This window comes from Stegodyphus dumicola, chromosome 1 (assembly GCF_044657685.1).
Source record: "Stegodyphus dumicola isolate Sdum_Otavi_A_Nest chromosome 1, ASM4465768v1".
In the NCBI taxonomy this organism is placed as follows: Eukaryota; Metazoa; Arthropoda; class Arachnida; order Araneae; family Eresidae; genus Stegodyphus; species Stegodyphus dumicola.
In genome coordinates this window covers 283,531,057-283,547,699 of record NC_140768.1, presented here as the reverse complement: position 1 = coordinate 283,547,699, position 16,643 = coordinate 283,531,057, and the positions used below count along the sequence as shown (strand labels likewise).

General features: G+C 31.6%; 1 protein-coding gene across 1 annotated transcript in view; it reads left to right on the top strand.

Moving 5' to 3' along the window:
* The window catches only part of LOC118195945 (CRISP/Allergen/PR-1-like), a 63,997-nt gene that overhangs the window by 24,627 nt on the left and 22,727 nt on the right, over nt 1–16,643 (top strand). The window contains exons 3-4 of the mRNA XM_085807945.1: nt 6,251–6,338; nt 14,666–14,832. Coding sequence (XP_085664071.1) covers nt 6,251–6,338; nt 14,666–14,832 — 255 coding nt within the window. The remainder of the gene's footprint in view (nt 1–6,250; nt 6,339–14,665; nt 14,833–16,643) is intronic.

Below are 16,643 nucleotides of genomic sequence, written 5' to 3'. Positions count from 1 at the left end.
ATACGGAAAATTCGGTGGATTATCACGTGAAATCTGTAATAAAATTTCTAGCCTGTTCCCTCAAAAAAAGGTGTACGATGTTGTATCGCAAAAGTTTTATGCTAAATTGTACATTTCACTTTATTTTGTGGCACTGAAAATTACAGAAAGAATTTATTTTTTGATCATCAAGAAAAAAATGCACATGAAAAAGGCTTATTAATTTGGCCTGTGCAGAAGATGTGTTGCTTTTTTCTTTCTTTATATATATATATATATATAAGTATTTATTAGGTACTCAAAGTTAGCCAACAAAGCCACATGCAGAACATATATATATATATATATATTAGAAGATTCCTAAATAATAATAAATAATTTGATTGAACTTTTTCTAAAATGCATTACGTTTTTGTGTGATATTTGATTTTTAAGAAATGTAGCATGTTGAATAAATTGATAGTAAAAATCTCAAATGTACTGTATTTTTGAAAAGGTTAATATGAAATTTTATTAAATTGTTTTGTTTATCTAATAAAATCTGGAATTCTTTCCCAATTTCAAAAGAAGGATGTGTGAAGGATTAATGCATGTAACAAATAGATTTTTAAAAAAATTGTCATTAGCATAACAGGAGGAGTGTAAAATGGAAAGATCTTTATAATGTAATATAATGCAGTTGATAATCATCTGAAAAAGAGCCCATGAATGGTAAGACTGCTGAACACTGATAGTTAGGTTTATATCCTAACTATATATTTGGACACCTTTTGCTTAGTTTATCTGGTCTGATGATCTGTATAAAATGGTAAATGAAAAACAAAGTATTTGTACCCAATATTAAGTCTGATCTGCAAAAAAGATTACTGTGGCTGCGGAAACCGACATGCCAGTGAAATATATGTGTCATGTAGATATTACACAAAATACATCAGCTAGAGTACTCTTATCAAGCAGTATGGGGACAGGTACCATATAACCAAATATGTACATATCAAACATTTGTAATTATGTATTTTAAAGTTATAGGCTTCCAATACAATTAGAATTTATATTTCTGTAATACTTATGAGTCTTCTCTGAAACATACTTATTTTGCTTAAATCTACTTCCAAAGTACTTTATTTTGATACAACCCATGGTTTAGAAAAATTAATGTTTCTGACATTCAAGAGCAGATAAAAGTATGTCATACTTAACTGACAAAAACATATAAAATTAAAGTAAGGCAAAAATAGCAGCTTAACATAAAATCTTGTGTCAATTTTAAGAAATAACTGACGTAGGTCCCTCTTCTTCAATAAAAATGAAAAAAGGTTTTTATTCCTGGCCTTTTGAAGAACAGATATCAGATAACACTCAAAATTAATAAGAATTATACAAATTCTGCATCATTCTAAGCCTTCTTGATTTATTTTAATCTTGAAATTCATGACCTGACAAATTTTGTGACAACTATATATTTTTGAGAACCTGGGACCACAGGTGGATTTGTTCGAACAGCATTCCAAGTTCTTCGATTACGTGCTCGAAATGACTCTGCATGAAAAATTTACAAATTAAATTCGTCAAAAGCTTTAGAAAGTGAAATCTAATGCACTCAGTAAATTTGTTTTTTTTCTGTGTGAGGAAATCAGCTTTTTCATTACCATCAGTTCTACAATGGAAATGAGCCTGCTTGACAATTAGTCTGAGTTGAAAGTGTCTTGAAATTTCTAAAGATGTCTGCAAATATAGCTTTGATATATATACAAGTGAAATCTATTTAGCCTATTCTTAGTATCAGTAATATTAGGTGTTTTCAACATTAAATGGGGTACAAAAAGTCCATTATGATATCTTCAGTGATTAGATGTACGAAGTTTTCACGCGTCCTTTGCTCAATTTGTCCTTTGTTCTTTTTGTTTGCTTATTACTTATTCCAGGGAAAAACGTCTTGCATGTTGTAACCGTACTTTAACATACGTTAAATTTTACATTAAAACATGAAATATAAATAAATTATTTTAGGATTTCCATCGAGATGGTTTTAACATGAAAACTGCATAATGGAATTCCTAATAGTGTAAAGGAAGATATAGTTATTATAAAGACTATTAGTATTAATAGAGATGAAGCTAAGCAGGCTTTAAGCTTAACGAAAAGTGTTTCCACAATAAGACCTTCTTTGACTCACATGAAGTTTTAGATTTAAAGACAATGCTAAATGGGGAAACATTTAGCAGAATAGAAAATTTTTGAAAAATCTCTGCTGGTTCTTAAAACCTTACAAATGATCAACTGATGTGAGAAGAAAAGTGAGGGGCAACTTCTGGCACAAATTGTGCACATCATGAAATTTATTTGCTATTTTATGTAATTTCCATGATATTTCTTATTTAATTTTTTTTCATGCACAGTTACTATTTGTTTTCCGTTTTTGTAAAAATTAAAACATTTAAAAATTAAACATAATTTGGTATTTTGAATTTTATAAAATAAAGTGTGTGCTCTTTGTTAATATTTTAATAGCTCACCACTAGATATTTTAATCAAAATTTTATCTAGGTTGATAAATTACAATTTAATATATATTGCTCAAAATATCAGATTATGTAGCATAATATGAAAATTTTTTAATAAATTTTTAAACTCTGTAAATTTTCTTATTTAATACTATATTTTAAAATATTTTTTGCGCATGGATCATATGGATAATCACAAAATATAACTTGAAGTTCAAAATTTCAAGTGTTTGTTTTCTATGTATAAGTAAGTTGTTTTTATCAATTTAACACTTCATCAGTCATTTCTTAACATATTAAATATAGCATTGGTCCCTAGGAACCAACCTTAAACCAAGCAAAATAGAATTGTTATTTAACATGTTAGATATTAGGAAAACATAACATTAATGTAAACCATTGTAAAACAATAAATGATTATTACTAATTATTGTAACTAAATGCACACTTATACTCAGATACCACCCATTTGTCTTAAAGCCGTTTTTGACTCTTATACAACACTGGTATAATAAACTGAATGATGTTAATTTATTAAATCTGCTTGGAGAATAACAATTATAAACAGAGTCCTTTGTGTGCAGTTATTCTGCTACTAAGAACAATTATTCTAGATGAAAAAAAAGAAAAAAAAAAAAAAAAAAAAGAAGTTCCCAAGTTGTGCCGCATGAACAGAAGTCATATTCTTTTAAACATATACTTCATGAAAGTCTTCTACCCTTAAGAAGATACTGTTTTCCTGCTTTGCAATAATGAATTAAATAAATTACTACCATTGATACAGAACTTTTTAAAAAAAGAAAGAAAACACTTATACAATCTCTTACCAATTGAAATATTTTTATGCGTGCTCTAATATGCATAATACAGAATTGTGAAAATTCACCACAATTCCACAATCAAAAATGATAGCAAATTATAGGAACATAGGCAGCAGATGTATAGACTACAATATACAATTTGTTGCTCTTTACAAAATAAAAATTAGAGGCATCCAATGGTGATAGCTGTTGTTGGAATATTTTATTTGTACAGAAAAAGAAAATGCTTTGGATTTCAAGAAAACTTATACAGAATTTCTGCTAGGGATTAATACATGACATCTGAAATCATAAGCAAGTGGAATTAAAATTGCAGCTTAAAGACTGTGTGTTTTCCTAAAATATAATTACAAACCCTGGAGACTAATGAAGGTGATAAATTACTGCATATTATTCAGAAAAGTCTTGGCAATGAAAGAAAATAATGTACATAGTAACACGTACGGTGTAATATAAAGTGTAAAATACCCCACAGATTCATCATGAATAAAAATTACTTGATTGTGCTAATGTTCCAAGACTTTAAAAATTACATCTTTATTTTTACATAACACAATGAAATGAAACAGAATTATTTCGATGGAGAATAATGCATAAACAAGTTTCATGTTAATTTTTTCAATTATTTTTTTTTCTTTTGGGAGTTACTGGGTTACCTGGGTTATTTTATGAGTTATCCCACATCAGCATTTTAATATACAGATTCTCCGAATAATCATTGTATTTTCTATATTTCAGTAGGAGCTTTTGTTACTGTGATTTTTGCCTACGGAAAAATATACAAAAGAGAAATTTCTAAAAGTTTTAAAAGTAGTTTAAATTAAAAAAAAAAAAAAAAGACACATTCTTAAAATATTTTTCTTTATTGAATTTCACGATGTTTAGAGTACATGAAATAATATGAACCTAGATACCAACAAGCATTTTCAAATACACAAAGAGCCCAGAAATTTCACAGTAAGTAATTTTTATCAATTATTATTTTCACCCTTTATTTAAAAGTAAAGAAAAGTTATTGGGTATCGAGTTAGCCAATTGAGGGGAATATAAAGTTGTATTTGTTTTCGAAATTGAGATTTACATACTTCACTTATCGCTTCTACAGTAAATTAAATATTAAATCATATCAGGGCAACATAAAATAACCAAAACAAATGAACTACTTCTACCCAAGATATACGAACAAGTTACCATAACATTAACAACTGCTTTCTTGTATACCAGTTTTGCACAAAAATTGCGTTTGGCGATCGGAAAATGACGCCAAAAATTCCTGGCGCAACGGTTGTCTCTGATTGGTTGAATTTCTCCAGTTCCCGGCGGGTTTTAGCCGCCCGTTCCTTGGTGAATTCAGTTTCTTCACCAACTTCAGTGTCTTTTTGCCTAGTGGAGCCAAAAGTTTAATGCATCGAAAAATATGTCTTTCTGCATATTTTTGTTTAATTTAAACTCTGATTTTAATTACAAGCATTTTTAACTGTTTTTCATTTTATTTAATGTTTTAGATTTTTCTGCATTTTACAATTTTTAATGAAGATGTTTTGAGTTTTTATGTATTTTCACTTGCAACGAAGTAATAACTGAATTGTTTGAATGAGAAATATATCTCTAGTGAAATTTGGGGAAATAAGTTTAAATGAAATGCAGCGAAAAAAAAAAACTGTGCATAGGCCGTACAAGAAAGTCATGTAGTGTCCTAATCAAATTTTCTTTTTATATTTTTCTTAAGGACAGATCATCTGAGGATTCAGGAAATAGAATTCGAAAATTCCGAAAATCGAAATATAGCAATGAATTTCCAAATCTTATTTTATCTTACGATATTTTATGGCAGCGGTGCCCAACCTTGTGCTCGCAGATCGTTTTGTATGTGCTCGCCAGCCCGATTAGATACTATGAACAAAAAATATTTTTAAAATATCCATTCATTTATATTTCTTAATTGTTAAAATACGGTAAGCATTTATAGTCATAAGAGATATCTTGCAAGACGTTATAAAATAATTAATTGCTGACTAATGAACTTGATAGCGAACATGGAATCTTATTGCTTCATTCCGATGTTAGATGGCTCAACAGGGGAAAAGTACTTCAACGATTTGTAGAACGTCTTTCGCCAATAAAGCAGTTTTCGGAATCCAGAAATGAAAGTTATAAAGAATTGGCCGATAATAATTGGTTATCCGATCTGTATTTTCTCACGGATATAACAGCTAAACTGAACAAACTGAACGATCTCCAGGGAAAATTAAAAAAACCTTTTTCAATTGACTGGGACTGTAACTGCTTTTCAGATAAAGTTAAATTTGTGGACAAATCAGATGAAAGAAAAAATTTCATATATTTTCAGAATTTATTAAGCCATATAAATAATCACAAGGCAATTGAAATAGAGAAATACTCGGAAAACCTAAATGAACTGAAAAAAAAAATTTTGAACTCTTCTCCGATTTCCATAAAGTTCAACCAATATTATTATTCATCTCAAACCCATTTGCCGAAATTACTATTTCAGATGTATCATATAAGATTGGAAATATGTTTAACAAAAATTTTAATGTTTTGGAAATGTGCTCGCGAGAGGCTAAAGCGAGGGCACCACTGTTGGTTGGGCTCCTTATCTGCAGGGTTTTAGCAGCAAATCTTTCGGTAGATTCTGTTAAGTAAAGTCCGGTAGCTTCTGTTTTTGGTAAGCAAACTAATGCACTTCTTTTCTTCAAAACTATTATGAACTGAAGTTTTACAAACTTTCCTTATCAGGTCCCAATTAAAACTAATATGAAACTACGCAGATAGATCTCTCGTGTACTTGGTCATAATTATCTAAGCGAAAATTAGTTTCAATCTCAAAGTTCATAAATAATATCCACTTTAATAATAACGCAAGTTCTTTCACATTAAAAAAATCCTCTTGTTTCTAATTTCCTTCTTAAAAAAATGTTTTAGACTTGGGATCCTGAACTTGAAGCAATTGCTCAGAAACATGCGGAGAGCTGCGTTTTTGAACATGACTGTAGCGATTGCCGAAGAGTTGGTATGTATAAAACATTTTGAAACTTTTGGTGGGGAAACCTGGTTAATGGTAATTTCAGAAATAAATTTTGTTAGCATAATATTTTAATTGGTAGATGGTTTTTTTTTTTTTTTAATTCCTTCACGAGTGGATATGCATGACCTTCTACTCATCGATTTAACCCAGGCTGTGAATGAATATTGAGAGGAAGTTAAAATGAATATACACTGCTCCCCTCCCCCCCCCCAAGGAAACTGTTCTATGTTCTATAGCTCCCGTTCTGCTGGGCTTATTGATGAAATTCAAATTGCATTTCTCATGTCTCGAAAATACGAAAGATATGTATTAGACTTGTATATAGCGTTTTTCTAATATAGGTATTTTGACACAAAATCGGACTTTTTCTGAAATAACATACCAATGCTTTTTCATATTTTGATTCTACGACTCACATTATACCTAGATAATAAATTTTGTAATTTTTGGTGAGAAATTTATGGAGAAATTTAAAAAAGTATCTTTGCGCATTTTTTTCAGTTTGCACCAAGAATAATTTACTTGGCGAACTTCTTAATTTATGGCAACGTATTTATCTTTCCCTTTTTACATTGTGCAGGAGGGGTAAAAGTCACATCCTTCCTACTTTCAAATAATTTTATCAAAGTGCGTAAAACACATTTGATGCTGTTATCGCTTTCAACAAATATGCCAAATTTCAAAATGCTCCAATATGTAAATTCATGTATATCTTAAAAAGTTTTGAATAAAAAACTATAATTTTTTGCAAGTGTACCTAGAAATACATATACTCTAAGATGATGTTAGAAATTTGATGCAAACAATTTTTCGAAAAATTTATAAAAACTACTTTAAAATACAAATTTTAAAAATAAATCATAAAAAATGTACGAATATATTTGAATTAAGTCTAAATTTTGAATTATGGAAGAAGGAATCAAGTAAGTTTAATAAGAAAAGAGATATCCATAAATATATGTCAGATTCAATTAACGTTGAGCAGTTAAAATTTTGAGGGCTAATTGTTTTAAAAACTACTAGTGCGATTTTTACAAAACCTGGCAGTTTGGCATAATTTGGGTCATAGATTCGAAATATGGAAAAAATTGACATGCCACTTCAGAAAAAGTGCGATTTTGTGTCAAAATGCCTACATTCGAACAATACTATATATATAAATCTAATACATATCCTAAGTCGCGCTTTCGAGACATGAAAAACGCAAGTTGAATTCCGTCAATCGGCCCAGTAGAATGGGAGATATAGAACTATCCAATTTATTATTATTATTGCTCACTGTACTTGCAAATGCTTGAGAAGAATGTCGCGAAAATAAATCTAGATTTAAGAACAGCAAGTAGAATAAGCGGAACTTTTAACATGTAAATTTTTTAGGAATTTTTCTCCGTCCACGTTCGGTTAGCAATCGAAAGACCTGGAACTGGAGTCCTGGAGAGGACATTCTTGTTTTTTACCATTTCTCGTTCCAAAATAAATCCAGTGATTTGATTTCGATTTGACGTAACCTCTGAAATTTCCCTTTTTATGGCTGATAATCTAACATACTTCTGACGAGAAATTCTCATTTCGAGTCCAGCTGCTGGATGATCACTTTTTCTAATCTGTTATTAATTATGCTGAATAAAAGTTTTAAATTATTCTTAAAATTGTTATTTAGTTTATCCTTATATAATAATTTTAAGAAAATAAAACCAAAACTTTAATTAAATTCTTAGGCATTTTTGGGTGCGTCATTCATAACACTTTTTCTCGCACTGAAATAATGCAATTTTTTTTTAATTTCTTCGTTAAATAGATTTGCTTGCCATCTGGGCCTAAAGGGTGGACGACTGAGGAAAAATGTGCAATATTTTACAGACAGACTATCTAGCATTTGGTTCCAGTTCATGACCGCTAAGATTACTAAATATATGTTTAGAATAAAGCTAGTTCAGGCTAACTGCAAGTTTAATTAAATCTTTTTGCTTGAGGATTTCAAAACGTTCTGAGTGCTCATTCAGTCGGAGACATTTTGAAAATTGAATTAATCATGCCCTTTTAATTTCCTGTTGCATTTTGTATCCTCAGATTTGCTATGGCAATATTTGACATCGTAGGAATTGTGGAATGATTGGTCGAGGATCTCTCTGAAGTAGAGTAACCTGGAGACGGATATTTTGCAAGCTGGGCCATTGCTCCTGAAGTTAAAACTGTTCGAATACCGGATGACGACAATGCTGAAGAAGTTATTATTGCTATACATGGTCGACTATTTGTGGTCGACTTTTACATTGCAGTTTAAGGACAATATGGAACACATGAAAATTCTTATCTTTGCCTACATTGCCGCAAAAGAATTAAAAGGCTATCAGGACTGCTTGAGCTTCTAATATGTTTAGGGAACACCTATCAGGACTGCTTGATCTTCTAATATGTTTAGGGAACACTTATCAGGACTGCTTGATCTTCTAATATGTTTAGGGAAACCTATCAGGACTGCTTGATCTTCTAATATGTTTAAGGAACACCTATCAGGACTGCTTGATGTTTTATATGTTTAGGGAACACCTAATATCCTGAATGAGAACAGGGAGCTTATTCAAGCTATGCTCATGTATGTATGGAATGGATAACACAAGTAAGAAGGGTTAACTTTACCCTTTATTCTCCACGATATTATAGATGCTCCCGCACTTCGGGATACAAAGACCAACCACCTGTGGACTGATCGTAAAAGTATAAGAACTACTAACTAACTAAATTTAAATAAGAGCTTTACACAGATGACTAACACTAACCTCTTGATGACTAACACTAACCTCAAAAGGACTAAACCTCTGACCTTAAAGGCGGCAGCAACTGATTGAAAGCTCGCGTGAAACACAGAGGCAAGCAGGCTCTTTCTCTCTCCATCTAACTTTGTTCTTGGGGCGAAAAGCCACAACTGAAATACTTAAGCGCTAGCAAGTACAATTTGCATAAAGAAATTAAGGCGTTTATTCTGGCCGGAAGTGGAAAATAAGAGAGGACAGTGAAGTTTTAAAACAAAATAAGCGTTAGTTAAACTTATGATCCTTACAAGACATGCACGAGCAAACCTTATGCTCTTGTCACCATGTCTTCCTTTATGTCCTTGGTTCTCTTATTTTCCTCTTTCAGGTTGCCAGTATTCACATGGAAGTACTTCAAGGCCTTGAATGGGGTTTACACGATTTTTTTTTTTTTTCAAACCTGATTTTTATTTTGATGATGTAGAATTAGTAATCTCTATAATTTATAGAAGTGGCTGCCAGATGGGAAAATGGTTAGCGGCACTTATTGCCATACCTAAAACCCCGGGTTCGAATTCCAGAGAAGGCATGGATGTTGCAAATTTCTAGTGTCTGTGCGGCATGGGGCACTCAAAATATGCATGGAGCATCGAGAGGTCGGTGGCAAGGAAAGATGGGTGGCAGCTGGAGCCGTGCCTACATATTTTCTCACCTGAGGCAAAGCGGTAAATGTGCGCCCCTGTATACAATGCAAGGATTATTTATTTACCTACTAGCAGCTTCGCTGCCAACCTTCGTCTTTCTTTTAAATGTACCGGAAAAATGGCTGAAAGGAACACCAAACGTTAAATTTAAAAACTGCGTAGAATTTTACTCTGCAGAACAACATAAAAAAAGTTATTACCTATAACAAAATTACAATGAAATAAGCAATATCCCTTATACAAATAAGAACTTTGTTTCCTAAAAAATCACTCAAAACTTTTCAATATCTTAAAAACAGTGAAATGAGCAATAAATAATATAAAATAAAAATGACAATGAAATATGCAATTCTCTTAAAAACAGTGACATAAGAAATACAATGAAAAATTTTTGACAAACCCATATTTCTAAAAGAATGAAACTATTCAAAATGATGCGATTTCATCAAAAATCTATCAAACAATAAAACAGGAAAATTGTTGCCAAAATCCCATTTTTAAAGATGTGAGAAGTGTACTCGCAAGCTTCATTTAAAATTTTTTTTTAAATACAAAATATTATCATTTTTCCAAAATTCATTTTGTAAAAGCAGTCGCAAGGATGAAAGTTCAACGTGTTCAAAAATCAAAGAAAAATAAACTGTACATTTTTAAAAATAAACTTTTTTAGAAAAAATCCCATTGAAAAGATGTTAAGCTCCCTTTGTTAAATAAATTCGTATTTAATCTGTTTATTGAAACACGAAATTTATTTTAAGTTCGTAAAATAGCTAAGTATGTACGTTACATGACGATGTGAAAATGGAGTGTGTAGAGTAAAATCTCGCTTTCCTATAGCCCATTATGTCTCAAAATGACGCGATTTCGTCACAAAACATAAATTTAAAAAAAAATCTAATTCGAATTTCGAAAAAATCTTTTCGAGGTGCACTGGCTCTTGTCTAGATGCACCTATGTACCAAATTTCGTAGCCGTGGGTCTATTAGCTTACGCGCAGCGCAAACGAAAGACACATACAGACAGACTCTTTCTTTTATTATATGTAGAGATTTGCGCGGGAGGAGGAGCATAAATAAATAATGATAAATGAGGTTTGAAGACATAACATTATACAAACACGCGCAATATATATATATATATATATATAAAACGAAATATATAAATAGCCTAAAAATTCGAATTAAAAAATTAGAATAATAGAAAAAATTAGAATAATTTTTTTAAACCCGTCCTTTGCTATAGTTGCAGGATTTATATATAATATATGTATATATGAAATGTAATTTCTCATACATTATTTGTTTTGTGCAGCCGGGGCAACAGGAATGAGACAAATTTTCGAATATAAAGTGGTAGGTTTATTTCAGCATCCATCTCACAAGCGTTTCTTGAGCAGAAGCCCTACTTATACATATGTGTGCGTCACGAGGCTCATCCAATCAGCGATATTAATTGAAATCACGAGGTGACGCTATCTTCTCATCAGGAGTGTTCTTAAGGACTTTATGTAATATGACAGATTTATGAGTTTGGCGATTTGGCGGGCGCCAACAAGTTAATATTCAGGAGCACATATTCGAGTGGAGAACTAGGTTATTCAAAATTTGATATCTCTAAGCACCGTTGTTTTTTCATAATGCGAGAAAAATGTATACATTCATGGAGATTCTTCATTAATTCATTTCTTTAAATATAAAGCAGGAAGATAATATTTGATGGCAACAATTTGAAAACTGAAACAGTCATTTCTAGTGAACCGATGCAAAATACTCTTTCGAGACTAATAGCCCTTCTGGGCTTATGCCTCTTTGGGCTAAGAAAAACGTTTATAGAAGGACGGAGTGGTTTATAATTCGCTGTAATGTTTCAAAAATGTTTAGTGTAATAAATTTAACAAATACAGCAAGAAACCTGCATAACAGCATATAATCTCCATTCGTAGTTTCTCCAAGTTTCCATTCGTAGTTATCTTTTTAAGCAACTATAGGTTTAGCAACTAGGCCGCAGTCGTTACGCCAGATGGAATTATAACTCAAACATACAGCTCATTGAAGAATATAAAGCTTATTGCATCATTTAGAATTCGTTAAATGCGAATCGGTTGGAACGCTGCAAAGGAGATTTCGTCCGAAACAGCAGACAAACACCTACAAGTAAGAAGACCGAAGTCCGCCGCCGAAAAAAAAAAAAAAAAAAAAACTCTAAAAGGTTTTAGGGTTTAAAATACGTTCAAAAGGTTTTCTTTTTCTTTTTTTTTTTTTTTTTTTACATTTTGTGTATTACCTTTATTTATTGAATATCATGTTCTTCGCACTTAAGCACTTAAACCATAAAATTCAGTTCAAGAGCAATATCGTAAAATAATTTTAAATGGAGCATATCTTTAGAATTTCCGATATGCAATCTCAGGCGCTGGAAATAAAAATGTTTTTTACATACAACGTTCCCATCCCTTGCATTGAAATCCTTGAGTTTTTGTTAATCAAAAATTCTTAAAGTTTTACAAAATATGAAATCTATAATAAACAAATTCCAAATTTGGTCTTTCACGTACCCATATTCGTAGCAGGATTACATCATTCAAAATTCGATGGCTCTAGGTTCCGTTTTTTTATGACAATGCGAGAAACATACATACACTTATGCAGATTCTTCATTATTTAATTTCTTTAAATATAATACAGGGCGATAATATTTGGTGGTAACGATTTGAAAAGTGACTTCTTAAAAGGTTTCGACACAAAATGGCAAAACGAAATTAATAGGGCCGAAACGAAATTCAGGGCATATTCCCCCCCCCCTTTTTTTTTTATTTAAAGAAAAAGAAATCATCGTGCACCACAAAGTATCACACGAGACTTACAAATTGTAAGTAAAGAAAGGTAAAACTATAGATAATAACATCAATTTTCAATAATACAATGAAATTATACACAAAGAAAAAACACACAAAAAAGGTAAATGCAAAAGTATAAAAAGGTATAAAGAAATCATTTACAATCTTTAAAATAAAAGTCAACATAATCGTTGAAAGCTCGGTAGGCCGAAGCTGACGGTACAAAAACATCACATTTCGGTGGCCAATGAATTCCAGTTACTTTTAATCTACATTTCAATTCGTTTAATTTGTTAAATTGCCCCTTTGGACTAAAAAACAACTTTTGCTTTTTTGGGTGGGAAGGGGGCACTAGGCAGCTGAGGAAGATGTAGTTAAACCAACGAAACTAGTCATGCTAAATTTACAAATATTACGCTGATTCTTGTTGTTTTACTTCTTTAGTAATCATTATTTCCATTAATTAATTTCGGTTCAAAATAAAATAGTGTTAAAAAATTAACAATTGCTGATATAGATTTTTTGTGTACTTTTAGGTTGTTACGTTAGACTCCAATAACTACATCATCGGGAGTACAGCAAGCGAAGATTCATAGTATAAATGTTACTTAGAATTTAAATCCCGATTTTCTTTTCTATTTCAGACAGCTGCGTTCGGCCCACATTTACAAACATATTCAATTATTCCTTCGGCAGTAGCGACATTAAGCAGGTCTTGCTACCCAAATACGTCCGATATCTGTCAGCCTTAAATCTGTAATGCGAGCTACGTTGGTTTGCACCCACTACGGTGTGTAACTGGAATGCGAGCTGAGCTCGTTGAGGTTACAGCCGAAAACATCGCGGCAAAAACATCGCAGACGAAAATGTCGCGAAGAAAACAACGCAAGGTGAAAACGTCGTGCTACAAAACATCGTGGGAGAAAACATCGCAAAGAGAAAACATCACAGTTCTAAAACATCGTGGTACAGAACATCGTCGTCGAAAATAAAGCGATTCAGAAACATCGCATTTTAAAAACATCGTCGTTGAAAATATAGTGGTAAAAAATAAAGTATCTACAAATCATCGCATGACGATAACATCGCAGACATGCTTTTTTCAGGCATGCTTCAATAAGTGTAAATGGATATTCCCATAATGATTTGTGAGCGCAAGATGGAAAGAAGGATAATTTTTACTTTCATATTTTTTATTAATTAATAAATTTTTACTGAGAAAATAAAAAGGAAACTTAAGCATAAAAAAATAATGCAACTTATAGCACTTAATAGAATTTTAAACCGACATAGTTAACTAACAAAGGCCATTAATAAATCGTTTTTATAAAGTTTTTACTGGTAATATTTCATGAAAAGTATAGTCTATAAGTTACATTTAATTTTCTATGCTTAAGTTTCCTTCTTACGATTTCAGCAAAAATTTATTAGTTAATAAAATATGTGAAAGTAAAATTTATCCTTCTTTACACCTTGCGCTCACAAATCATTATGGGAATACCCATTTACAATTATTAAAACCTGAAAAAAGCATGTCTGCGATATTATCGTCATGCGATGATTTGTAGATACTTTATTTTTTACCGCGATATTTTCGACGACGATGTTTTTAAACTGCGATGTTTTTGAACCGCTTTATTTTCTAAGACGATGTTTTGTACCACGATGTTTTAGAACTGCGATGTTTTCTCTTTGCGATGTTTTCTCCCACGATGTTTTGTAGCACGACGTTTTCGCCTTGCGTTGTTTTCTCCGCGACGTTTTCGTCCACGATGTTTTTGCCGCGATGTTATCGGCGGACACCGCTCGTTGATGACCACGAGAGGGGTTAAAATTACCTGTAATTATGCAGAATGGGCGCTAAATCGTTGAGTTCAAAGTATTGCATTTCCCATGTCTGGGTTTATAAAACTTTATTCTGTAATTAAAAGAACAATAAAGTGATGTATTTAAATATTTCTTTAATTTTTAATTTTAACTTGCTTAGTCTAATACATACGTTTTAAAAATTATTTACAGAAAGATTTTCTGTGGGTCAAAATATCGTCATCAAAAAAAATTCGGAAGCTATAGAATCAGCTGATTGGCAATGGATGGTAAAGTCACTGTATGATGAAGTCTCCTCGTTCAACAAAACATATATGAAAGCTTACAGCGGTGGAAATGGTTTTGGACATTTCAGTCAGGTACAGTAACGTAAAATGTCCTAAGTCTTTTTATGTGGAAAATATATGAATAAATAACGAAATGCATAATCGCCGCTGTTCTCAACCTTTTGAATAACACGTACCATCTAAACAAAGCCTTTAGTACCACCATTACATTTTACAATGATTATTTTCCAATTTCTCAATAGAAATATTTTTTAAAAAATAATTTTTTGCCATTTGCACAACCTATTGGCTATTTGTATTAAATAGTCGCACATAAAAAATATTATATTATTAGAAATTGGTTGCAATTTTAGTTATCAAAGTTTAGTTATCAAAATGCAAGTGATAATATTCTAGTTCTAAAGCTTAGTGTGAAATTTGGGCTTTTTAAGTGAGATCAATTTCTTTATATCTGGTCTTATTTCACACAGTTTTAACGGTAACTTAGGATCCACTTTTAATTTTGTTCCGCATTTATTTTTCAAGTATAACATGGAAGAAAATCCTTGTTCACACAAATAGGTTGTGCAAAAAGACAATAAAAATGTAATAGGTTTATTTGGAAATGGCTTTAAATTATTTTCTTCAGTTCAGCCAAAAGTTAACAAGTGTGCTATTTTTGCAATCTTTAGTTAGAGTTCGATCACTGGAAATTTTTATCAACTGTTCTTTTTTTTCACGAGGTTTTTTAATTTAACAGTGAAACATTCTTTGTTTCTTTCCGTATCACCTATTTTCTCTTGCGTACCACCGCTTGAGAATCGCTGGCATAATGTATACCTTCCATTCCTGTGGAAAGTACGATTTTCTTAGACATGCATTGAAGATATTCACAGTGAGAATTTTGCATTTGCGTGGAAGTTCTTTGATAGTTTTATTTGAAATTCCATCATAGCCGCGTGCTTTTACATTCAAATGTTTTATGATTTGTTGAATTTCTTGAGATGAGGTGGGAGAAATAATTTGGTCGTTATGATTTTCTAAGTACTGCTTGACTTCTAAATTGATTTCTTCATCATGCTGTGGGCCTCTGATCATATGTGAAATTAATGTTTGTTCTAAAACGTCAGCAAACACATTTGCCATATTCTTTTCTGTATATGTGATAGAATTATTATGCTGAAGTCTCCCAATGGCGAAGAAACCGCTAGTTCTAAGAGAACGAGAAATTTTCCGTACTAAATTTCTATCTATTTCCATATGAGGTAGGAGATCATCTCATTTTACAGATCGGTATTCTGTTATTGCATCGCTGATTTCTTTAACTACGTGATTTAGTTGTCTTTTGGCTCGAGGATCTCTAGTAAGCTTCCATGTTTTCCTGACTCTATTTTTAAGTTGAATTTTATCTAGTATACTTTCCGGACGTTCAGAGTGATTTGTAGATGAAATGACTTTACTGGAATTTTCTATTGCTTTGGGAACATTTTGGTTACATCTCGTAATTGCCATTTCTATATCAGAAATATTCTGTAGCGGAGGTTTACGTGTGGTATATTCTAGAAGATCTTTAAGTTTTGACCAGTTAGTAATTTTCTTTTGATTTGGAATAGGAGGATACAAACCATAAAAAATAAAATTAATCGGAAAATGATCTGAATTGAATTCTTCTTCCAATTCCAGATATGAGGTATGGCTAATTCCTTTTAGTATCAGAATATCTAGAACTTCTGTGGTACCATTAATACTATGTAGTTTTACCTCTGCCAAAAATCGCTGACTGAAGCTTTACGAAGGTTTCGGATACAGAAGACAATGAAGAAAAGTTCATGTCCAGTAACTCTTGCCGTATTGACTTCCCTGGTACGATGTTTCGATGAAACGGGAAGTTTGTGTCATCGCCT